The sequence below is a fragment of the Cnephaeus nilssonii genome (assembly GCF_951640355.1).
Source record: "Cnephaeus nilssonii genome assembly, chromosome: 18".
NCBI classification, from domain to species: Eukaryota; Metazoa; Chordata; class Mammalia; order Chiroptera; family Vespertilionidae; genus Cnephaeus; species Cnephaeus nilssonii.
The window spans coordinates 30,049,211-30,076,068 of NC_137089.1; the positions used below are offsets into that span (position 1 = coordinate 30,049,211).

The window sequence follows — 26,858 nt, forward strand, 5'->3', positions numbered from 1 at the left end:
TTGTACCTATTTGTTAGTCCTTGGTACTGGGCTTAATTGGTGGCTATTAACATATACATAGGGCGGAGGGGGGCAAAGCTAGAGCTGCCTTCATGTGTCATCTGTGCTTTTAAATTTTGAATGAACATCCCAAGATATTTCTGGGGCAACTGCCAAATTCCAGCAGTTAATGGAAAAGTAATTGGGGCTATTCATTATCTACAATAGTTGGTTTGGCACAAGAAGCAAAAAGCCTGAGGAGCTTGATCCCTGGGGGTGGGTGGAGCAGGTATACAGTTATCCCTAGAGAAACACGGATTCTATCAAACATCTATATGATGCATGGAGTGTTAGTGCTACTCCACTGATGGCCCTGAAAAAAATGCCACTCTACCAGCTGGTCCTTGATTCTATTAATTACAGGAAATTTATGATCCAATGGCAATTATAGGAGGATTAAAAAGAATTATTCCCCAATTTTTAAACCACTCGGAAGTTCACTGGGATTCATCACATGAAGGCTGTGACACGTAGGCACCGCAGCACACACTGTTGGGGGCCACCTCTGCTCAGGACAGTGGCCCCCTGGAAGTTTTGGGGTGCAGGGGGAGAGGACCATGCAGGACACTCAGGGCACTGTTGGTTGAGTGCGAATCTCGAATTTAGCCTCCATGACTCTATCAATCCTTATTATCCACATGGTGTTTCAGGATGATGCTCTAACCAACTGGGCTACCTCCTTAACCATGTCTTTTATTTTCTATACTTGGATGCTTTGGCAGCGAGGGCCTTGCTGACTCTGGAGGGTCTGCCCTTCCCAGGGCAGCCAGTCCCTAGAGATAGTAAATAACTCCTTCCTGAGCAAATACAAACCAATGGATCCATACATAGCCCATCTTCCCAGTCTTCACACTCTGAGCCTCTCTCCACCTGCCCTAATAATCTCCTGGGGCCAAGAACCAGACAACTACTGACAGCTTCTATGCCCAGAGCCTACTGAAATGATTCAAGCCAAGGAGTCTCAGCCTGTTACCCTGCCTCACCTGTTTCTCCCTGTGGGAACCACAGGCTCCTGCTCATGGTTGTTCCCTCACCCTCTGCCTCCTTACCGAGTCCGGTGCTTCCCCTGTGTGGCCCCCACAATGGTGTGGCATTCCCCCCACCTCTTGGGGACTGTGAGTAACAAACTCTCTTTTCAGTGGCAGTGGCATTTTCTGATCTGTTGGCCTTACCATGCCTCCAATTTCCTATTAATACCCTATATTTTAAACAATGGTGATAGTGAGTATAGACAACTCTTTCAGGGCATTTTGCTGTAAAGAGGATTAGAAGAATGGGAAAACTAGAGGAGAATATGGGATCAACACATTACAGTATATTTGCATACTGATGGTCATGATCTTACAAAAGGAGGGAAGTAATGATTTGGGGGCAGGGGGAGGAGGAAGGGAATCCAGTGCAGGAATGAAGTAGCTGACCTCAAACCAGTGTGTGGATAGCTCACTTATTTTAATAGGAAGGAAGGCAGAGTGCAGATGCGGGTAGACACTTAGAGTTGGTGGTCAAAAGAGGTGGAAATTCTCTTCTGTTTGTTTTTATTTTCTTGGTAAAAGAAGAAGCAAGACCATCAGCTGGGACTGGGGAGGAGGGTGTAGGAGATGTGAGGAGACAGATGTGACTTTCCTGATTAGGATGAAGTAGTCATATTGCTAGGCAACACCAAGGGCCCATTTGAGGTTCAGGGTCAGAGTCAGCCTGACTGTGTGGTTTTCACAAGGAAGAAATATGGAATAAACAGAGAGTTTTAAGTAGACTTGTTATTTTAGAACTGGTTTAAATATATAGAAAAATTGTAAGATAGTACTGAGAGTTCCCATATAACCCACACCCAGTTTCCCCTATTACTAATAGCTTTTATTAGCATAGCACATTTGTCACAATTAATGGCCAATATTGGAACATTATTAACAATAGTCCTTACTTTATTCAAATGTCCTTAGTTTTTATTTATTTATTTTTTTTAAATGTCCTTAGTTTTTAAAAAATATATATTTTATTGATTTTTACAGAGAAGGGATATGGATAGAGAGTTATAAACATTGATGAGAGAGAAACATCCATCAGCTGCCTCCTGCACACCCCCCACTGGGGATGTGCCTGCAACCAAGGTACATGCCCTTGACCGGAATGGAACCTGGGACCCTTGAGTCCGCAGGCCGACGCTCTATCCTCTGAGCCAAACCAGCTAGGGCTGTCCTTAGTTTTTATGTGATCCTTTTTCTGTCCCAAGATCCCATTCAAGATACATTACAATTAGTCATCCTACTTCCTTAGGCTCCTCTTGCCTTTCACAGTTTCTCAGATTTTTCTTGTTTTAAAGGCCTTGACAATTTTGAGGAGTATCGGTCAAGTATTTTGTGGACTTTCCCTCATTTGGGATTTGTCTGACATTTTTCTCATGATCAGACTGAGGTCATGGGTTTTTGGAAGGAAGACCACAGAGGTAAAGTTCCATTTTCATCACACCCTATCCAGGGTGCACAATATCAACATGACTTATTCCTGTTGACATTGACCTTGATCACCTGGATGAGGCAGTGTTTGTCAGGATTTTCTGCTGTAAAGTCTCTATTTTAGCCTCCCCTCCCCGCCCCTTTCCATACTGTACCCTTTGGAGAGAAGTCATCATGTGTAGTCCATACTTAATAGGGAGGGAGTTACATGGTTTCTTAAATTAAAAATTTGGATTCTTCCGCACAAAGATGTATCTATTCTCCCTCACTCAATCACTTACATCAGTATGCAATCATTTACATAAGTCATAAATATTTACTTTAAACTTTGTATTATAATCCAGTACTACTTTATCTTTTTGCTCAAATTGTTACAGCTTTGGCCATTGGGAACTTTTCAATTGGCTACTGTGTTCCTTTGACATACCTCTGCCATATGGGGTTTTTATTGCTATTTTTGTGCACTTCTTTATTTTCTGACACTAAAAGATGTTCTAGGCTCATTTTATTTCCTGCTCCAGTCCTAGAATCAGCCATTTATCTAGTGCTATTCATTTTTAAAAATTTTATTTTGTTATATTTTTAACTTTAAAATTAAAATATTCAAAAAATAAATGTACAGCTTCGTGAATTCTTATAAGGAACATACCCTTCCAGTGTTGTGCTGAAGCTGATTCACAGTCTCCTAAGAGTTGTTTGTTCAATCTCTTCCTAACTTCACATCCAATGACATCATGTTGGTAGCTTGAAATTGGCCATGGTGGTAGTATGTACATGATGGAAACAGGAAATGCTAAAAGTCAGGCTTTCTTCCCCCACCCTAGAGAGCCAGCTGTTAAATACGAGCAAGCTACTGCTTATAACCATCATCCAAGTTAAGAAATAAAAACACAAGCTAATAAATAAAATGTTGCCAGCTACCTCAGTAACCTCTCCATGTATCCCAACACAGTCCTCTCTTACTAACAGTAACCCCTATCCTTACTTTTATAGTAGTCACTTCCTTGTGTCTTGCTAATGGTTTTTATCACCTATTAAAGGCCTGATGCACAAAAATTCATGCAAGAGTGGGCCTTCCTTCCCCGGCTGCTGGCACCGGCTTCCCTCCAGGACCCAGGACCCGGGCTGGCTTCCCTCCGGCCCCGGCTTTATCAGGAAGGACATCTGGAATGATGTCTGGTCTAATTCGCATATTACCCTTTTATTATTATAGATGTGTACATCCCTAGACACTATGGTTATTATCAGATATGATTTTTACCCTGATGTGTATTTTTTAAGGCCTTTTATCTATAGACTCCCTCTCTATCACCCCCCTCTTTTTAAAAAAACAACACAATTTATCTGTTGAAACATGTGGGCCATTTTATCTGTAGATTTCCCCAATCTGTATTTTACTGATTGCATACTCATGGCATAGTTCAACATGTTTCTTTGTACTTCATTATTTACTGTATCGAATTGACATTGCTAGAATATTCCACCTAACAACAGCAGCATACACATTCTTTTCAAGTGTCCATGGAATATAGGGTGTCCCAAAAATTGTATACAAACAATTTGAATAATTATAAAGGCAATGTTTATTAAAATACATTTCATTTTCAAAATTGAGCTATCAGTTATTAAAGTGTGTAAGCATTTTTGGGGACACCCTGTATATCAATAAGAAAACAACCAAAAACCAGAAATCAACAAGTGTAAAAAATTGAAGCCAAAAATAGTGTGTTCTCTGATCACAATAGAATGAAGTTAGAAAAGAATAACAGAAAGATAATAAGAAAATCTTCAAACATTTGCAACAAAATAACACACTTCAAAATAATCCTATGTCAAAGAAGAAATCTCAAAGGAAGTTAAAAAAAAAACACCAACATTGGACTGATATGCATGTAGCATATCAGAATTTATGGGACACAGTTAAAGCAGTGCTCAAAAAGGAAATTTGTAACACTAAAATGCACACATTAGGAAAGAAGAAAAATCTCTGATCAATAGTCTACACTCCCACCTCAAGAACTTAGAAAAAGAAGAGCAAAAGAAACCCACATGAAGCTTAAGGAAAGGAATTAAGCTCAGAAAACAATGAAATTATAACAGAAAAGCAGTAGGGAAAAATCAATGCAACAAAATCCAGCTCTTTGAGAAGATTGACAAAATTGACAAACCTCTGGCAAGACTGACATATAAAAGAGAAGACAAATTACCAATATCAAGATTGAAACAGATAATATAACTACAAACCCTGCAAACATAAAAAGATAATAAGAGATACTACAAACAACTCTCTTTTATAGTTTGGAAAATTAGATGAAATAGACCATTTCCTCAAAAAGCACAAACTACCCTAATTCACCCAATATAAAGTGCATAAGTTGAATTATTCTATAATTATTAAGAAAATTAAATTCTTATTTTTAGAACTCTCCCCAAAGAAATCTTGAGGCTCAGATGGCTTTAATGGAGAAATCTTCGTAAGGTTTTAAAAAAAATTAGCACCAATTCTACATAATCTATTCCACAACACAGAAGAGGAAGGAACACTTTCAAATTCATTTTATGAGGCAAGTATTACTTTGATACCAAAACCAAAGACAGTACAAGAAATGCAATCAACAGACCAATATTCCTCATGAACATTGATGCCAAAATCATTAACAAAATGTTAACAAATAGAATTCAACAACATATAAAACATTGTATAAGTGATGTTTATTCAAAGAATGCAAAGTTAGTATTTGAAAATTAAAAATGCAATCCACCATATTATCAAGCTAAATTGGAAGTCACATCAGCATGTCAATTGATTCAGGAAAAAAACTTGAAAAATTCAACACTCATCTATGACAAAACTCTTTATGAACTAAAAATAACGGGGAACTTTCTTAATTTAATAAAGGGTATTTATAAAAACATACACTTAACAGTGTTCTCAATGATGAAAGGTTGAATATATTTCCCCTGAGATTGGGAACAAGGCAAGGATGTCTGCTCTCACCACTTTTATTCAACATAGTACTGGAAGTTTTAGCCAGTGTAATAAAGCAAGAGAAGAAAAAGAAAAGTCATAGAGATCAGAAAGAAAGAAATAATATTGTTCCTATTTGCTGATGACATGCTTATATCTGAGAAAATTCCCCCAAATTTACAATAAAATAAAATAAGCCCTGAACTAATAAGTGAGTTCATTAAGGTCACAGGATGAAAGATAAATATACAAAAATCAATTGTATTTCTATGTACTAGCAATGAACACATGTACACTTAAACTAAAAATATAATCCCATTCACTATCACTCAGAAGGAAAGGAGAGAGAGAGAGAAAAAGAAAGAGAGAGAGAGAGAGAGAGAGAAGAGAAGAGAGAGAGAGAATCTAAAACATTTACAGTATGTTGAAAACTACAAAACATTGATTCAAGAAATGAAAGAAGATCCAAGTAAATGGAGAGACATACTAGGTTCATTGATTGGAAGATAACATTGTAAAGATGTCAATTGTCTCCAAATTGATATTTAGGTTTGACGCAATTCCTATCAAATTCTCAGCAAGATCTTTATTTTAGGAATGAAGAGTGTCCTAGCACTAGCCGGTTTAGCTCAGCAGGGTTAGAGCATCAACCCTTGGACTGAAGGGTCGTGGGTTTAATTTAGGTCAAGAGCACGTCCCTGGGATGCAGGCTCAATCCCTGGCCCTGGTTGGGGTGCATGTGGGAGGCAACCAATTGATGTGTCTCTCTCACACCAATGTTTCTCTCTCTCTGTCTTTCCCTCTCCCTTCCACTCTCTCTAAAAATCAATGGGGAAAAAAAATCCTCGGGCAAAGATTAACATACATACACACACATACATACATACATATGTAAATGAATAAATGAGTAAATAGTGTTCTAAAGTTTATATGGAACTGCAAAGAAACCAGAAGAACTAAAATAATTTTGATAAAGAATAATGAAATGGGAGGAATTGGTCTACTCCATTTTAAGACTGATGATATAGCTATAGTAATTAAGACTATGAAGTATTGGTGGAGGGATAAGCACATAGATCAATGGGAGAGAGTAGAGAATACAGAAATAGATCCACACAGGTATACCAAACTGATTTTTGACAAAGATTTAAAATCAATTCAAAAGAGGAAAGATAACCTTTTCAATAAATGATTGCTGGAGCAATTGGACATCTATGGGCAAAAAAAATGCAAACCAAACAACCAAAATATCCTTTTTCTAAGTCTCACAGTTTATAAAGAAATTATCTCAAAATGCATTAAGGACTTAAATTTACAACATAAAGCTATAAAACATTTAGGAAAAGACATATGAGAAATCTTCAAGATCTAAGGTTACACCAAAAATTCTTTGACTGAAAACCAAAAGCATGATCCATAAAGGGAAAAATTGGTAAATTAGACTTCATGAAAATTTAAAACTTTTGCTTTGCAAAGGACCCTGCCAAGAGGATGAAAATACAAGCCACAAACTGGAAAAACCTTTGCAAACCACACATTCAACAAAGGACTAGTATCTGGAATATATCAAGAACTCTCAAAACCCGGCAGTTAAAAAACCAAACAATCCAATTTAAAAATGGACAAAACGGAAGCGATGTTTCTCCTAAGAGGATATGCAGATTACAAAAAAATCACATACAAAAATCTGCCATTAGAGAAATTCACTATCATTAGGAGTATTCACTATCTTCCACTCCCTGTATTTTTTTTTTCTTTTTGTTAATCCTCACCTAAGAATATATTTTCCATTGATTTTTAGAGAAGGTGGAACAGAGGGACAGGGAGAGAGAAACGTCCATGTGTTGCCTCCCACATGGCCCTGACTGGGGGCAGGGATTGAACCTGCAACCCAGGTGGGTACCCTTGACTGGGAATAGAATCCGAGACCCTTTGGTGCTCTAGCCAATGCTGTAACCACTAGGCCACATGGGCCAGGGCTCTATTTTTAATCCTCACCCAAGGATTTTTTTTTAATTTCTTTATTGATTAAGGTATCACATATTTGTCCTCATCCCCCCATTCCCATCCCACACCCCTCCCCACACATGCCCCCACCCCCCTGTTGTCCTTAACCGCTGGTTAGGCTCATATGCTTGCACACAAGTCCTTTGGTTGATCTCTCCCCTTTAACCCTACCCTTCCCTACCTTCCCTCTGAGGCCCGACAGTCTGATCCATGCCTCCTTGTTTCTGGGTCTGTTCTTGTTCATCAGTCTATGTTGTTCATTATTTCCCCTAGATGAGTGAGATCATGTGCTATTAGACCAATGATTTGTTTTTATGGCTTTTAGAGAAAGAGGAAGGCAGGGGTGAGGGGTTGGCGGGGTGGGGGCCGGGGAGGGGGGCGTTGTGGGGAGAGAGAAACAGTGCTAGGTTGCCTTCTGTATGTGCCCTGACCCGGGATCAAACCTGCAATGTAGGTATGTTCCATGACCAGAAATCGAACCCACAACCTTTTGGTGTTCAGGATGATGCTCCAAGCAGCAAAGCCATGCTGCCAGGGCTCCCACACCCCATTTTGCTTTCCTCCACAGCATTTATCACCACGGTCTGTACTTATTCATGCATTTATCTATTGTCTGTCTCCCTCCAGTAAAATGCAGTCTCCATGTGGGTGGGGACTATCTTTTATTCGCTACTTTTTCACTCTGGCCTTAACTTTGCCTGGCAGGTGGTGAGCACTCAGTCATTGTTTACCGAATGAATGAATGAATACATGCTCTTGCAAGTTTCGGTGGAATTCAGCTAATGACTTTTATCCATGGGGTGCTGGTCTTTTGTCAAATAATAGAATTTTAATCACTTTTCCCTTCTTTTCTATGGTATTTGACTTAGTCCAATTTTCTACTCGTTCTTGAGTCTTGGTAATTAATATTTTGTTAGGGAACCATCCATTTTCTCTAAATTTGCAAAATAACTTCAATAGTTAGACATAGTAGTCTCTTATAATTCTTTTACTCTTTTATCTCTTTTTTATTTAGCAAGGATCACCAAGGGTTTTTCTACCTTATTGATTTTTTGTTGTTGTTGCAAAGTATTCATTTCACATTTATTTTTCTAATTCTTACCTCACTGAATCCACCCTTAACTTGTTTTATCTATTTACTTTCTTCTGATTTATTTTATTGTTCTTTTCTTTCTAATATCTTATGTTGATGTACTAATTAGGATGAAGGCTAAATTGCATGGCAAGGGCGTCCCAAAACCTCCTTATTATTTTTCTTCCATAGGAGTCCTGGTGGGTAGGTAGTCTCTTCCATATAGTCATTCAGGGACATAAGCAAGCAGAAAACTGCCATTCTCTAGGGTGGGGTGCGTACACCATAACATGAGGGACAATCCTGTCTGTTGCCTGCTTTTGTAAAAAAAAAATAAAAAATGTTTTATTGCAACATAACCACACCGGTTTATTTACATCTGCCTATGGCTGCATTTGAGCTACAATGGCCGAATTGAGCAGATATGACAGAGAGCAGATGGCCCACAAAGCCTAAGTTATGTTCTCTCTGGCCTTTTTCAGAAAAAGTTGTTGACACCGTGCTAAGGCAGTGTCCTGTGTGCATAATCACAATGGGGTCACCACTAGGCCCTTCTTCCAGCTGCAGAGGGAGGGAAGGAAAATGGGGACACTGCATGCCATGAACACCAGGAACGAGAAAGCAATGCATGTCACCATTGTTATTTAACATTTTTCTTGGAGATTTTAGTAAATGTAAGAACATGAAATGACTGGCACAGACATTAGATAATACATAAAGGTATCTATTTTTTGCCGATGATATGAATGTACACTTCGGCAAGCCCCAGAGAAGAGAGGAAAAAACCAACCAATTAGAATAATCGTGCAACTTCGGTTAGTAGATAGGAAATAAATGTTAAAATAAATCAACTGCTTTCTTATGTTCTAGCAATACAAATCTAGATGTGAAACGTGAAGATACATTTTAAATTACATAGGAAAAATTTTAACAAGGTAGATTGAGGGCCAATATTAATAATCTTTAATATTAAAAGACATTAAGCAAAATCTTAAAAAATGGAAAGGTCTTCTATGTTCTTGGGTGCAATGATTTATTTATATTATGTTACTTCTCTCAAAATTAACATCTAAACATAATGCTATTTCCAAAGGGAATAGAATTAGAAAAAACAGCGTTCTTTTTCATAATTGAATAAAATATAGGGTGTCCTCAAACAATGTATACACACTGAAAATTATAAAAGCGATGTTTATCAAAAATACATTTCATTTTAAAAATGTAATAGAATCTACAGAAAAGTATGTAAACATTTTTTTTGGAACACCCTGTATTCTTTTTTTTTTAAGTATATTTTTTATTGATTTCAGAGACAATGGGAAAGGGAGAGAGAGATAGAAACCTCAATGATGAGAGAGCATTATTGATCGGGCTGTCTTTTGCAGGCCCTACACTGGGAATGGAGCCCGCAACCTGGACATGTGCCCTGACCGGGAATCGAATCATGACCTCCTGGTTCATAGGTCGATGCTCAACCACTGAGCCATGCCTGCCAGGCACCCTGTATTCTTAAAGTTATGTTGAACAAAATGTCTAGGACAATAGTGAAGAAAACCGCGAAAAGGGACATTGGAGAGATTTGCCATACTCATCAGAACCAACCCTAAAGTCACCTTAAGCATATCAATAAAGTCTCCAGCTAACAGAAGAATCCAATATATGACAAGTGTGGAAGTTCACTGAAGAGAGTCTATAGTGTGATGCCAGCACAAGCATCTACTTTTCTCGAAGAAATTAAAATTATATCAGTATCTTATAGCTGATACAAAAAAATAAACTGAAGTTTAAATATAAAAATATAAAACAACAAAAACCTTATGAAAAAAAATTGGGAAGAGTGATAAAGTTAGTCTTTAACCCAGTAATTCTAATCCTGAGATTCGATCCCATATAATAAAGCCTGGAAATATAGGGCCAGAGAAAAAATTTTATTCATTATGACCATATAAAAATTCACAACTTAAAAAATGGTATCTATGATGCCTTTTGATACTAAAGGCATAAAAAAAACCAATATTGCTGGGAAAAGCTTATAGTGAAGATGACAAATGATTAATTTCTCTATTATACAAAGAAAACGTACAGATTCACTAGAAACAAGCATCTAGTGAAAATGAGCAAAGGTTATATAAACAGGCAAGTCATGCAAGAGAAATGCAATTGGCCACCAAATAAATGAAAAGGTGTTCAAGTTTACTAGTAAGTCCTGGAAATAGCAAATAAAGTCACAATTGAAATATCTCTTTATTCCCACCAGACACACAAAACTGAAAAGAAATGCAATGCTTATTACTAACTGGTTTAAGGAGGTGGGGGTGGTGGGTGGGTAGTGTTTTTACATATTAGGAATGTGTAGTGTTATAGAAATTGAATACTAAAACATTCTTGTAAAGCAATCTGATGACATCTTTTAAATTTAAAATTTCAAATACTCTTCAACCTAGGGATTCCACTTTTGATAATTTGTCCTATAGATCAATTAATAAGGATCTGCCGAAACCGGTTTGGCTCAGTGGATAGAGCGTCGGCCTGCGGACTGAAGGGTCCCAGGTTCGATTCCGGTCAAGGGCATGTACCTTGGTTGCGGGCACATCCCCGGTAGGGGGTGTGCAAGAGGCAGCTGATTGATGTTTCTCTCTCATCGATGTTTCTAACTCTTTATCCCTCTCTCTTCCTCTCTGTAAAAAAATCAATAAAATATATATTTTTTAAAAAAAGAAATATAATCAGGTGAGATTTCAAAGAAATTATTGATATATGAATTAAAAAAAAAAAAGGATCTATGATCATGGATGCTTCCTAAAGCATTGTTCACAGTGGTCAAGATCCAGAAACAAAGATTGCCCATCACTAGCATTTTTATTAAATGTTTTAAAAAATACATTTAAATATGTTTGTAGTCAATGATTAATGTTAATGTATTAGATACAATAGATTTAATGAGACATGTAATATTTGTTTGAAAAAGTTTGCTTAATACATGTTATAAATTATATATTTAGCTGAGAATTTGTACCAATAATAATATGTATCCATCTAATGCCCCCCAAATCTCTTGGATAGATATTTCAAGATCCCAATAATGAAGAAAGTGACAATATGATAGTAACTTCTATCTGGAAAGTAAACTCATATAAATAGCAACTTAGAGAATATATAAAAATGCTCATCTTCACCAACAATTAGAAAAAAAGTAAACACTTAAATTGGTAATTTTGGAGGGCAATCTGGCATTATTGATCAGAATTTGTAGAATTCAAGATTCTGCCATGTCCTTTGAATTATCTTACTATTTTTTGGGGGGAGGGGTTATTGTTTTTTGTGTGACTCAATATATTATCAATTTTTATGCCTCATTAAAGTTTCAAATACTAGGTGTACTAGTTAATAATAGCGGATTTTGTAATAAAAGAAAACACGATAATTTCAAGAGAAACATCATAAGTGCTTTATTCAAAGTAAAGTCCATTGCTAGCTACACATTTCCCCATCTTTCAGATAATTTGTGAATACCATCTCAATAGAATTTTTCTTGTTTTGAGGCAAACCATTCAGAGACCCAATTTTCCACTTCTTCGTACTTTTTGAAGTGCTGCTCAGAAAGTGTGGGTGCCATAGATTGGAACAAGTGGTAATCTGAAGGAGCAAGGTCTGGTGAATACAGCGGGTGGGTTAACACTTCCCAGGCAAGATCTTTTAACGTGTCTTTAACTGGTTTTGAAGTGAGTGATGGTGCGTCATCATGAAGCAAAATTATTTTGCCATGTCTTCTGGCACATTCAGGTCATTTCAAAGCATGGTTCAAATTGATTATTTGTTGTCGGTAGTGATCAGTATTAACGGTTTCACCTTGTTTTAGAAGCTCATAATACACCACATCTTCCTGATCCCACCAAATGCAGGGCGTTGTCTTCTTTCCGAATCGATCTGGCCTTGCAGTCAATGTTGATGGTTGACCTGGATCAACCCATAATTTTATGCGTTTGGGATTCTCAAAATAAATCCACTTTTCATTGTCAGTCACAATTCGATGCAAAAAAGACTTTCTTTCGTGCCATTGAAGCAACATTTTACTGATAACTTTTCGGTTTTCCATTGGTCTTTCCTTCAGTTGATGTGGCACCCATTTTCCTTCCTTTAAAATCTTTCCCATTGTTTGTAAATGATCGGAAATTGTTTGCTGAGCAACGTTTAATCTTTCTGCAAGTTGTTTTTGAGTTTGACATGCAACTTCATCCAATAATGCTTGTAATTGCTGGTCTTCAAACTTTTTCAGTTGACCTAGACGTTCTTTGTCTTTCACATCGAAATCATCATTTTTAAAGCATTTAAACCAGCGTTCACAAGTATCTTGAGATGGAGCATGTTCACCATAAGCTTCCCAAAGTATTCAGCAGCACTTTTCTTCAAAATAAAGTAATGAATTATCATGTCCCGCAAATGCTCTTTTTTTTTTTTTGGCACGAAATTCGACATTTTTAAGTGTAAAAATATCTATGATGTTAACACCTTCAGCAAATTTGACAAAAAGTTTTGAAGCTTGTTGTCAAAACAATAAAATAGCATACATATCAAATCACATATATATCAACATATGTGTAACTCCATCTATGGAAAAAATCCGCATTATTAACTGGTACACCTAGTATACCTATTAAAAATCATAGGTTCCTCATTTCCGTAGGTGCTAAGTGCTTTACCCCAGCTTCCTTTCCCACGGTGCCTCCGCTGCTGCCCCGCACTCATGCTGTCTCAAGGTTGCTCCTGATATTCTCACTCTGCTTGACCATATTTGGCCCTGTTACTGGTATCTCTCCAAGTTATACTTGCACCAAAACATCCAGGAGTCTGCAAGCCAGAATCCTATCAAGATCTTTTGCTTGCAGTTGGGTGGACACAGAGAGGGAGGGGTATGGAGCAATGGGGTAGCTCCCCTCCCAGCTCACCCCCCAGTTTTTATCATGGGTGTAATCTCTAAAAACCACAGCATCTCCATTTCACCCATTCAGACTGGGTCCTCATGATCTGAAGATGTCCGAGGTGGGGAATGAGTGGCGACTGGGGTGACGTTTGGTGAGCATAGCTGTCCACCTTTTGAGACCCAATCCCATATACTAGAAGCAAACAAGTAGGTGTAGTTAACTTAGCACCAGGGTCCTGGGTATACTTTGGATCATTCTGACCAGGAGCAGAGAACCTGCTTACTTTCACTCCCGTGGAGCTTACTCCACCAGAAGGTAACCTCTATGAGAATAGGAACTTGTCTTTCAATACAGTATGCACAGCACTTGGAATAATGCCTGATGTATAGTAGGTGTCCAATCAATGTCTGTAGAATGAAGGAAAAAAAAAGAATGGATCCTGTTTGTCAGGGAATCATACTTGGGCAGGGAGTGCTGAGCCAGACTTGCATCAAATCCAGTCCCCCAAATCAGACTTGCTGTACTTGATTCTAAACCTGCGATTTAATCTTGATACCTCAAGGTATCCATTATTGCCTCTCTTCTTCTTCCTAAAAGCAATATTTGGAGGTCTCTCCAGGTTTCTTTAAAAAGTTGAGCTTCTCTAGTATTGTTTTTTGCTCCAAATTGTTCCCAAACCAGATTTTACAAATCTCACTCCACATCACCCTGTTATATGGCTTCATGACAGTCTCCAGTTATTTTGCTCCTCTTTTCATGTATGATTATGTATGATCAGAACTTGATATGTAAGTCCTAGCCACTTTTATGATTACAAAATACCCATTAAGACATCTGCATTACATTAGGATTTATCTGTTTCAAATACTTAGTCACTAGCAAATGATCAAAACTAGATTTAACCACAAATTATTAGCATTATTGTTCACCACTCCCTTATTTCTTCTGCTTTCTTAAGATGTTCATATAAATTCCATTTTTGCTTCTCTATTTTTTGTAATTAAAAAACAACAACTTATTTTCTGAATTCTTACATGTCAGAACTATTTTGCTTGAACATCTGTTTGACAACTTGTTTGGAATATGACTCTGCTGACTTCTCTCATTCAGTGTTTCAGGTAAGTTTGGTGTCAGATCTGACTGATTCTCTTTCAAATTGTAGGCATCCAGGACCTATGTGTTGTTCTGTTTTTCATTTTTCCTCATATTTCCTGCAAATTTTCTTAACCAAGACTGTAGCTTAATTAAAACTTCCTTGTATTTCCAAGGTATTGTTCCTGGGTTTTTTGGTGTGAAAGTGTTCATTATATTTTCACTGACTTGATGGAAAGGATCTTTTTTGGGTAAACCTGTCTGGCAAGTACTGAACCTCTTTTGAGCTCAGGGAAAACAGCTCATGTTATTTTGGGAGTGTTGTTTTCCCAACTCTCAACCCCCTACTTTCTTCTCTTCTTCTGGATGCCTGGATATTGGATCTCCTGAAACTGTAGTGGTCAAGTCTGGAGTCAAATCACCTGGTATAAATCCCATCACTTCTAGCAAGTCACTATCTCAGAGCCTTCGTTTCTTTATATGTACAATGAGGATAGTAATAGCACTGACAAGGGAGGCAGACAAAGAATTTTTGTTATCTTCCCAGAATTTGAAATGTTAAGGGAAAGCATGAGACTTTTAAATTATGAGACTTGTAGCCTTGCATGTTTTATTATGCCTTTCCCTTCAAATAGGGCTGATCCCAGTGGGAAAACTTCAGACACCTGAAAGAGCTCAAGCCCTGGGCCCTGATCCGAGATGTACTAGTATGGCCTTGCACAGCAGCCCTAATTCCCTGGACTCATCTATAAAAGTGAAGTGGCAACTTCAAAGGTCTGTTTTAGTTGTACAGTTTGGCTTTGATTTTTTTTTTTTAAAGGACAAATTGATTTTCAGTCTGTGTAGAATAAGCAAACAAAAAGGTCTCCTTCAGTGGCTCTTTATTCACTGGTCTGATTGCTAAGGAGAAAAGGAAAATAAAATTTAGATACATACGATTTAAGGAGATTTCAAAATGATAATTTGTTATGAGAATTGATCATAGTATATGATGCAGTCAAATGCTCTACCCCTGAGCTATACCCCCTTGCATAGTATATGATGAATACAATCTTAAGAACCCTAACTTAGTGATGCATGCATCCAGTCACACAACTTGCATACGTTTTAGAGCTAAAGACTCATGGTTGGAGTTCTTGAAGTACCAAGTTACAAGAATTAGAATTCTCAAAGGTTCTCTAGTTTTGGGCCATTGTAGTAAAAGCACTTTGTTCTATAGAACAAAGAAAACCCGAGTGTTAAAAGTATTATTTACAAAATTTTTAGAGTCAAATTTTGAAAGAGTATTTATTTTTACAAATGTGTCTGAAATATTAAGATGGTTGAGAAAGATAAGAGCCATCATTGGCCTTCAGCCAACAAATAGGTTTTGATTATCTGCCATGTGCAGGGAACTATGTGGACAAATACTTAGAAGAGTTTAATATATATATATATATAATATCTATATCAATATATTAATATATAGTATCTATATCCCTGAAATGTATAAATATATAATATACAGTATAATATATAGCTATACCTATATAATGTACTAGAGGCCTGGTGCACGAAATTCGTGCACGGAGGGGGGTTGTCCCTCAGCCCAGCCTGTACCCTCGCCAATATGGGACCCCTCAAGGGATGTCCGACTGCCCGTTTAGGCCCGATCCCGGTGGGATCGGGCCTAAACGGGCAGTCGGACATCCATCTCACAATCCAGGACTGCTGGCTCCCAACTGCTTGCCTGCCTGCCTTCCTGATTGCCCCTAACCGCTTCTGCCTGCCAGCCAGATCACCCCCTAATCACTCTGCTGCCAGCCTGTTTGCCCCCAACTTCCCTCCTCTGCCGGCCTGGTCACCCCTAACTGCCCTCTCCTGCAGGGTTGATCACCTCCAACTGCCCTCCCTTGCAGGCTTGGTCCCTCTCAACTGCCCTCCCTTGCAGGCCGGGTGCCTCCCAACTGCCCTCTTCTGCTGGCCATCTTGTAGTGGCCATCTTGTGTCCACATTGGGGCAGGATCTTTGACCACATGGGGGCAGCTATATTGTGTGTTGCAGTGATGATCAATCTGCAGATTACTCTTTTATTAGATAGGATAGAGGCCTGGTACAGGGGTGGGGGCCAGCTGGTTTGCCCTGAAGGGTGTCCCGGATCAGGTGGGGGTTCCCTTGGGGTGTGGGGCAGCCTGAGCGAGGGGCCTGTGGTGGTTTGCAGGCCGGCCACGCCCCCTGGCAACCCAAGCAGAGGCCCTGGTATCTGGAATTTATTTTCCTTCTACAGTTGAAACTTTGTAGCCTGGAGCGGAGCCAAGCCTGGGGCTCCTCCAAGGCCGGCAGCCATTTGTGTTGGGGTTATAATTGCAACTTTGTTGCCTTAAGTGGGTGGGCCAGGCCAGGGTGTGCGGAAAGCTTTGCTTCCCCTGTTGCCGGCGGCAACCCTGGCCTGCTCTCTCAAGCTCCATTCTGCCGCCATTTGTTTGAATTTGTTTACCTTCTATAATTGAAACTTTGTAGCTTGAGTGGAGGCTTAGGCCTGGCCAGGGCAGGCAGAAAGCTTGGCTTCGTCTGTTACCTAGGAAACCTTGCTCTCTGTGGCTGTAGCCATCTTGGTTTGGGTTAATTTGCATACTCGCACTGATTGGATGGTGGGCGTGGCTTGTGGGTGTGTCAGATGTATGGTCAATTTGCATATTTGTCTATTATTAGATAGGATAATATATACCTGTATCCCTGAAATATGTTATCATATAATGTATATTGGTAAACATATAATATCTATATATATATAAAAGCCTAGGCGACAGGACTGCGCTGACCAACATGGGGCAGACGCTCAATTCTGGAGCTGCCCCCTGGTGGTCAGTGAGCTACCACAGCCAATCTCTTGCCAGCCAACCTCCCATGGTCCCTCCCCCCAGCCAGCTGGCCCCAATGGGCCCCAATTGGGACTGGACGAGAAGGTCCTGATCGTTGACCAGGCCGAGGGACCCGACTCATGCATGAATTCGTGCACCGGGCCTCTAGTGTAATTATATAATATACAGATCCCTGGAAAGATCTAATAAGCTGTAATAAATGTTCAGAGGCAAAATAAGTTACCATTCACTGGGTGAGTCCAGAGAAGGGAGAGCTATCAATAAAAAAGGACTGGAGGAGGGGTCAGATTTTGGTATGTGGAATTCATGGGCAGGAACAGAGCAAGTTTCAGGAATGGAGAGCAGGATAACTGAAGACAAAGGGATGGATAAGCACAAGGCACAGTGAGTAACTTCATATGAAAATGCCAGTGGAAGAGGAAATGGATAGACCCAGTTAAGAATGGAAGAGAATTTCAGGGTTCTTCAAATCACTGACTAGTACTAACTTGAAACTCTGAGTAAAGGTACACTTTAGGAATAAATATAAAAGAATTTATGACCAAAAAATTCCACAGTAAGTACTAACACTTTACTACTTATGAAAGATAATTTAACTTGGAAGTCTGCAAATGAGCTGAACTCTTCTGCTTGAATTCTTGAAACAAAATGATCTTCAAGACACTTAGAACTGAGTTTATACTGATCAGCATTTATTCTGGGGTGGGAAAAGCTGACATACCTTACAATCTTGATTGGGTCATGGCTTAGGCTATTAACCTACTTACACAATGAACATTCCTAGGGCATGAAAATCTGGTTACAGGAGCCTTCTTAGAGATGTCAGCAGGTGTGTGAATACTGATAACAGATTGGTTATGTATTTCTAGAAACAGAGCTGTTTACCAGTATTATTCCAATGGGACTACCAACTGCACTGACCACACTTTGAAAGGGACCCCAAGAAAAAGAGTGAAGTTTTTAAATTACAAATAGAATAAACCAAAAGTTAAGCTTTTCTAAAAATCCTAATATCATAAAACAGAAAATTTTGTAGCTTTTTTGAGGAACCATTATACTTCTGACCCTCAACCCCTCAAACCCCAGGGCCTTCACCGAGGTATAATTATAAATGGGCTGTATGCCTATTTTCAAAAAAGATTCAATTTACAAATGTTTCCACCTGTGCATTTATAAGTAGCACTGGTTTATATTTCAAGTATGCCTCTATTTGTAAAGCAAGATTATCCTGTTTACATTTTTTTAAAAATATATTTTATTGATTTTTTACAGAGAGGAAGGGAAAGGGATAGAGAGTTAGAAACATCGATGAGAGAGAAACATCGATCAGCTGCCTCCTGCACACCTCCTACTGGGGATGTGCCTGCAACCAAGGTACATGCCCTTGACCGGAATCGAACCTGGGACCTTTCAATCCGCAGGCCGACGCTCTATCCACTGAGCCAAACCGGTTAGGGCTGTTTACATTTTTTTAGAAGAAAATTTGTTCATTAGAAGAAAACCCAATTCCATCTGCAATAATGGCAGCCAGAACAAAAAATAGAAAAAATCCTGAACCCAGCAGGTTTGGCTCAGTGGCTGAGTGTCAACCTACGAACCAGGAGGTTACGGTTTGATTCCCGGTCGAGGCACATGGCTGGGTTGAGGACTCGATGTAATTACTTTTTCATAAGGGAGATAATACCTTAAGGGAATTAAACCCATGCTTTTTCAGAGTATTCTAAGCATAAAAAGCAAAAACAGTCCTGGCTGGTGTGGCTCGGTTGGGTTGGAGGGCCCTCCCATATACCAAAAATTCGTGGGTTCGACTCCTGGTCAGGGACATACCTACGCTGTGAAACCAATTGATGTTTCTCTCTCTCCCTTCCTCTCTCTAAAATCAATAAACATATCCTTAGGTGAGGATTAAAAAAAAAAAAGCAAAAGCATTTTCCTTCTCTGAACAGTCCTTGACATCTTTCATATGCGTTAATTTAAATAAAAATGTATTTGATGTTAATGCTAATAACAAAGAAATACTTTTATATTTGCTTGAATTAAGCATGTGAAAAGAGGAACTGCCAGTATTAAAATTATGTTCATTTTCTTTACCTCTCTGAAAGTTGGAGAGGCTTAAAACAGAAAAGACAAACGTAAAGGAGGAATTTTCCCTATCATGCTGAAAGTGGCTATGCGATACATAAAATTTCTTTTCCCTACAATTGGTTCCTGGATAATTATTGAATTTTCAGAATTAATATCTTTGAAGTTGCATTATTGTTGAACTTAAGAGTTTTAGATGGTATGTGTTTATTGTTTTGGTGTAGATGAATTGTCAAGGGAGGGTTTTCAGCAAAATTTTAGACAAAGAGCACAGGGGAACGTCTAAAAGGGTTTTAAGTACTGACAGACAGTAAGTGTTAAAAGAATGCTTAATGCCAATTTTATCTCACAAAAACAAAAAAATGTTATCGATTTATACTTTCTGATAGCCTTTTAAGAATTCTTTTTTGAATTCTCACCTGGATTAAAGTTTTGATGCATCATGTTTTGACTTTTTTTTATTTACAATTTCTATCCTTCCTTTAAATGTACAAAAGTTTTTAGAAAAACAAAAGTAAAAAAGAAATCCTAGAACTTTACATTTCAATAACAAACTGTGTCGTAGAGCCAGCTATTAGAAACTTGTATTTATCAAATGAGAAAATATTTAAAATTCAAAGTGAAGGAAAAAAAGTTATAGCAAATAGAAATTTATCATCTATTAAAATTTCAGGAAGTTCTACATTATCTAAAGCAATTCTATAATTTTATTCATATATTTTGTGGAGTTCACATATCTTTTTCTTACAGCAAACATAACACTGTAGGCCACAAGGAGCTGCAGTACTATTGTTTAATTAGCAGCAAATTAATATTTTATATCTGAGTAACTGGACAATAAATAGCCTGCTTCTTTGGATGTGGATGTTTAAAATGTAGTATTACTGCAGCTTCATAATGTGACTGCTATTTTACAGAGCTTATACACACACAAAAAAATACGATCTTTGTCTATATTTTATACAAATACAACAGTAGTTTGTGAATACATTTTAAGTACATGATATACATGATAAGCCACTTGATTTCCCAATATCACAGAATAGCCATTTTAAATGCAATAAAAATATACAAAATTCAGCCTGGAATGCAGATTTTTTTCTTTTCTATTTTGACTCAAAACTTTATCATTAGAACATTTAAAAAATATTAGTTCAAACACTTTTTCATCAGCTAAAAATACAATTTCAGCAGTCCAGCTTACGTTCAGGCACGATGCAATCCATTTCCTAATGGATTCCCAGTTTTTGTTAAATTCAAAGGGCCATTAGTAACACACAGCATGTTCTTCACTCTATACCATATTATAAAGCCCACTTTTCTTTATGAGTTACAGTCATCTTGTGGACAAAAGCTGGGTTTGTTCTGGTAACATTTGCATGTCCAAGATTTCCTTTTGCAAGTGCACATGAATACATTGTGGTGGGTGGTGTAAAAGTTTGTTAATGACAAATTAAGTCACAGTATAAAAATATATTGTACACCTTTACACCTAATGAAGTCCTTTTTTTCCTATGGATAAAAAAAAAAAAATACGACGGAATGAGACAGAGACGTTGTAGCACCATGGAGAGTTGTATCCCAAGTTACATTAGCAGCATGATCCAACATAATTGAAGGAGTGTTTCTGAGAAGATAAACATTCATTCTGGTTCATCTGTACCACTGAAGCTTATATAATGAAGTGTGTTATACATTAGCAATAGTTCTGTTATTTCTAAGCTAGGTAGCTTATCAAAAGACACTGCCTTCCATCCTCAGAGGGTTGATAATGTAGGAGGGAATAAGGGTGATCTTTGAGTGCCTTTTTGTTGGTAGTATTAAGTTGCTTTATATGATCAGAAAGTAGCTCTTATGGGTTTTTAGCACAAAACTACACAAGACAACTTATGTGATCTATGTAATCATAACAAACAACCTGTGTTGTCGACATGACTACAGACACAGTGAGAAAAATAAGACTAAGTCAACTTAGCCACTCATTTGTCAGAGATAACAGTCTGCCATTACTAATGAAGAATACTCAACATTTAAATGATCTCCTCCAATGTCATATGGATCTCAGTAGGCTAGAAGCAACTTGGGTGAACTGGTATTTTTACATTTACATACTGGGAAGACAGTGTGTTTTGAGACACGTAAACCTTGTAAAAAAATAAACCATTGTAAAACCTTATGAAAAGACACACACTGATTCTGTGCAATATAGCAAATTGATAAGAAAACACTGTAAAAATGTACCTGTTTAAAATATCGTCTACCATTTTTGAACACAAAGCATTATATATCAAAGGTCTACATATATATCATCTAATGGCACTTGAAACAAATCATATAAGTCTTAAAATAAAAGGCATAACCTATAAGAAAGTTTCTGTAAAGGTTTAGATTGTTTGAAAGTGCTATATCTTGTAATATGTGTAGTATAGAGGTTGACCAAGCTCTATTTTTATTTAAAAAAAATATTGGCCTATATATGTGTATTGCTCACTAGATGAATGATCCTGAAAATATGTACTCTTTAACATTCATTATTAGCTTAAAAAAGCAATCAGCTCTGGCTCATGTTTCAGTCAGTATATGGTTTTTAAAAACCGCTACTGTCCAAATTAACACAAATGACTAAGAATAATAAAGCACAAGCAACAAATAGGCAAAAATACGTAGTATGGAAGAAATATTAAATGAAACTTAAAAGCTGCACAAAGAGTGGTGCATGATCAGCCAGGACAACTGAAGTTTTGAAAAACTGAACTTGGTGATGGGATTTAAAAATGCAAATTTTAACAGTGACCAATAAGTATAAAGATGACATTTGCATATATCAATGGAGAGTAATTGCTTACTGTGCCATGATCCTTCCACAGTCATGCTTCCGTGTCTGGTGATCTAATTTTCTCACACACGTGGAAGTTCAAACTGAATGAGGTTCAATATCTTGTCTGAGGTCCACATTCTAAACTGAAACATTTTTACTTAATGATAATCACTTTTTAATTTTTATTTAACCAAGCAAAGGCACTACTAGAAATTTCAAGGATGATGATTCTGGCCACTGGAGAATAAAAACAGCATTGGCAATAATTATTTTTAATTATATCCAGTTGACATAAAAACAGATGTGAACTTTTTTTCTAGGAAAAAAAGAGAGCCAATTCTGTGTTGCATACTTGTTAGACCATTGTGCAATGAAAATAAATGAGTCTGCCTTATCTTTAATAGAAATTCTCTCCAAAATGGTTTAGTGACCACTAAAGTCAATTAAAAAAACACAAAAAACAACAAATTAGCTGAATTCCCTCTTAGTTGGAAGTGTTATTTTAAGTCTGTGGGGCAGCAACAGGCAAAGAGGTGTATGTATGAAAATTAAGACTCTATACTTTTAATACTGGTGCCCTGAAAGATGTGCCTCCATGTATCTGAAATCCATACAGGGCGAGAATTAGGCATATATATATATATATATATATATATATATATTCATTCGCCATTCCCATTTCTAAAATGCTTTATTTAATAAATCCTGGTACTCCCTTTTTAATTTTTTATTAGCAGTGAAATACAGCCTACTAAGGCCAATGTCTCAGTTCATCAATTTGATTTCCTCTTTAGCAAATTTAAAAGTAGTGTTTCCACACTTGTATTGTGATTTCTATTTAAAAATAGGTTTTCTATTTATTTGTGCTCTGTCACCAAATTTCTTTTTCCATTTTTAAAAATGGTCATTAAAGCAATATTGAACACTAATCATTCAACTAATGATTTCGGTAAGCAATCTGTTTCATAGAAACTAAAGGAAGCAGTAATAAAGCAGAGCTAAAAGCCTACTTTCAGAGCAAATATTCTCCTAATCAAAAGCTTAGGAGCAGTTTGAAAAAACTTTTAAATGTATTTCCTTATTAACATATATAATCTTAATGCCTTTGGAACACTTTTATAAAATGTAATTTTTAATAATAAAATTTAAATACATAAGTATAAAACTACAGCTCCTAGGACTAAAAAAAATAGGAGCATGATAAAATATCAGGAGCCAAAGTTCCTTAAGAGAGCAACTTTGATTCTATGAAGTGCGATAAATGTGTATGTGTGTGTGTGTGTGTAAGTATAGATATAATATATATAGTGAAACCCCCATTTACATTATTACAATTTACATTCCTCCACAAATTATGCTACTCCCAAATATTTTAAATAATGCATTATATTCAGTAATCTGCACTCATTTTTAGAAATTCTTGGTAAACATTGCAATCTGCAGTGATAATTGGCCCTATAAAAAGGAAAAGAAGCTTCCATATAGGGCTGAGTGCTCAAAAATTTGTTTCTTTTTCTTTTTTAGAGAGATATATACTCTTCTCTAACCTCCCATCCCTCCCTCCCCCCCTGCCCCAACGGACAGGCTCCCAAATAAGGTGTTAACAAGTGCTTAATAGATATGTTTTTAGGTTGATGTTCCTACTGACAATTAGAAAAATATAATAACTTGACCTTTCAGAAGATTATGGTCGTTGTCTAACATGAGAAAAGCCCATAATGATTTTATTCAGTGAACAGAATATTTTTGATTATTTTCACATTAACTAAGATAGTGCTTGTTTTACTTTACTTTTTCTCCCTCTAAAAATTCAACTTATTTACATTCCCCGCATTTCCCAGAGATGTGTAAAAGTGGGTTTTACTGTATATATTTTTAGTTGCTTAAAACTTTGTGATCATTCTTCAAATAGTTTTCTAATGCATTTCACTTTAAATTCTCTATCTGAAAATAGCAAGGAAAGATGAATTAACACTGAATAAGAAAGATACCCTAGGGCAAAACTGTTGTTTTTGCTTTTGGCTCTTAAGGGAAAGAAAATGTAATCACATTTAGCTACAAGTGATATAAGCAATAGGCTTTTACTTTACTCCTAAACAGTCTAGTTTCCAACTCTGGCAACAGGGGGCATGACCCCTAGACAAGTCCCTAAGTTGAACTGTATGCTTTACATCTATCTTCCTGCTTAGGATGTTTATCACACCATCTAAGCTGGGACAGTCCACTCTGGGGTAAATACACCTAATACCTGTGTTCCACAATGGTTCTGGATTCTGGACTAACTGTGGACTAACAATGAAAATAAAATTGCTGGCTGCACTTGACCCACCCTTTGGCCTTGAAAGGTGGAAAATATCAAAGAGAGCTGTCTATATACTGACTTTGAAGACTCCGATGCCATATACATTAGTATTATTAAATGGAAAGAGAGCAAGTTAAGCAGTTTAAAACGTGGCAAAATATCCTGTGTACTAATTTAAGGCCAACTATTAAGTAACATGGAATGCTGTGTCACCGTAATAGGAATCTCTTTTTGCTATAAATACTGGTGCTTTGTGTTTACGTTTTGTTTTCTTTATATTTGCACAATAAAGACAGCAAATATTTGAGCCAGACAATAGCAAGTCTTCAAAATATACTGACCTGAAATTATTGTATTATCTAAGAAATACTAGTTATCTCCCCAAACTGGGTTCTTAATTCATTTGAAACATTTGATTTATGAATCCATTTAGAAGCTAGTAAAGATTTAAATAACTCTTGTGTTATTCATATACATTTTAGAAAATTTACATTTTCTTGCAAAATTTTTTAATGAGCCAAATGTCAAAAGGCAGAGCCATTAGTAATGGACAAAAACAAAAATTCTAAGATGAAAAAGTAATTTGAATGTGAGATTTGTAAGACTTTACTACTAATAATGGCTTTCCTATATGAAAAATAACCTTAAAATATGACAATTGGCAGTGAATTAGGATGAAATACCCAGGTAAACATAACTGGACACCAATGGTTCCAAAGCTAGTTTCTATTTTATACTGGCTTAATAAAAATTGGTACTATACAAAAGCAGAAACTTTTATACTGTCTAAAAGTAGGCACTAAAATAAAAACGGTCATCTAAGGCAGGGCTACACATACATTTCTGTAATATATCCATGTCTTGGAGTCCTACTGAAAAGCCTGATGGAAACGCGGTAGGGTGGTGCTTGTGCTTAAACTACTGGTGAAAGCTGCTGACAGTGAGTGCAGAGACCCAAGACCTATAGTGTTTGCAGGATCCTGAAGATCCTGTGTCTGTGAGGGGAGCTGAGACACAGAAGAATGTGCTTCTTCTTGGGAATAGCTCATTCCGAGGCTCCCCACTGATAGCGGATTGTAGGGAGGGCCATTTAATGGTATGAAATTAAACAACTGAGAAAAATCCAATGCTGGTGTGTTTAGGGGGTCACTGATGGAAATAGAGCTTTTTGACAGGGAGAGGTCCCCTGCACCATCATCAAGGGACCCAATCTGAGAATCTAACCCTAGTTTAGATGACGATGCTTGAGAATCCTGGGATGAAGAGGGTACGCCACCCTGTAGCTCCATCAGATAACTCTCAATTTCCCCCTTTAATGGCTGTTCTTTTTCAGGAATAGAAATTGCATATGAGGTAGAACTGAATGGGTATTTGAAGGAAAGGTGGTGAGAAGGATGAACAGCATCCATATCTATTGGGCATGTCATTCCCAAAGGTAAAGTTGTGATCATTTGGTGGGCAGATCCCGAGCTCTGCATGGACTGAAATGGAGTGTTATAGAGGTTTAACTGCAAAGTGTTTGTGAATGGCTTTGATAAGAGTTCACTGGAAGGTAAGGACATCACCGGAAGGAGCTCATCTTTTATAGGCACAGAAACATTACAGGTAAATGGATCTAGAAAATCCACTGGTTCTGTTTTGACCTTCAGAAGTTCTTGATTGTGACTCTTCTTCATATGTCGAGTCAGGTGATCCTTTCGGCCAAATCTCTGTGCACAATACTGACAGAGGAAGTCCTTTCTTCCAGTGTGCACCACCATATGTCTCCGGACATCTTTCCGGGTGTAGAACCGGCGGTCACAATGCTCGCACTGGTGCTTTTTTTCTTTAATCCCGCCAGACGACTTGCCTGCATGAGATTTAAGGTGCTCCAGCAGCACTCCTGTGCTTTCAAAAGTCTGCAAACAAACCTTGCAAGTGAGGTCACCACTTGTTGCAGCATGCAAGGCCAAGTGACGTTTGAATCCAAGCTTGGTGTTGTAGTTCTTCCCACACTCTTCACACTTAAATGTCTCTTTGTTAGGGTCATGTGTATGTAGGTGATTCTTCAGGTGATCTTTGCGGTGAAACATTTTCTCACAATAATTACACTTGTGGGTTTTCTCAGGAGAATGAGTAGCCATGTGCCTTTAAACACAGACATATTCTGTAAGTATCATGACAAAAATGGTACGTATTCACTTTTCAAATGGAAGCTAAACTGCTATGCTAACACAGAATTTCTCTAATAATGGACACTTTT

General features: G+C 37.5%; 2 protein-coding genes across 8 annotated transcripts in view; both read right to left on the reverse strand.

Moving 5' to 3' along the window:
* The window catches only part of MOS (MOS proto-oncogene, serine/threonine kinase), a 39,699-nt gene that overhangs the window by 9,057 nt on the left and 3,784 nt on the right, over positions 1 to 26,858 (reverse strand). The gene's annotated exons all lie outside the window — the stretch shown is intronic.
* Positions 23,903 to 26,858, reverse strand: part of PLAG1 (PLAG1 zinc finger) — a 44,468-nt gene continuing 41,512 nt past the window's right edge. For all 7 annotated transcript variants that reach the window (XM_079795989.1, XM_079795986.1, XM_079795990.1 and 4 more), the window contains one exon: positions 23,903 to 26,743. In XM_079795989.1, coding sequence (XP_079652115.1) covers positions 25,486 to 26,739 — 1,254 coding nt within the window. In that variant the 5' untranslated portion in view covers positions 26,740 to 26,743 and the 3' untranslated portion in view covers positions 23,903 to 25,485. The remainder of the gene's footprint in view (positions 26,744 to 26,858) is intronic.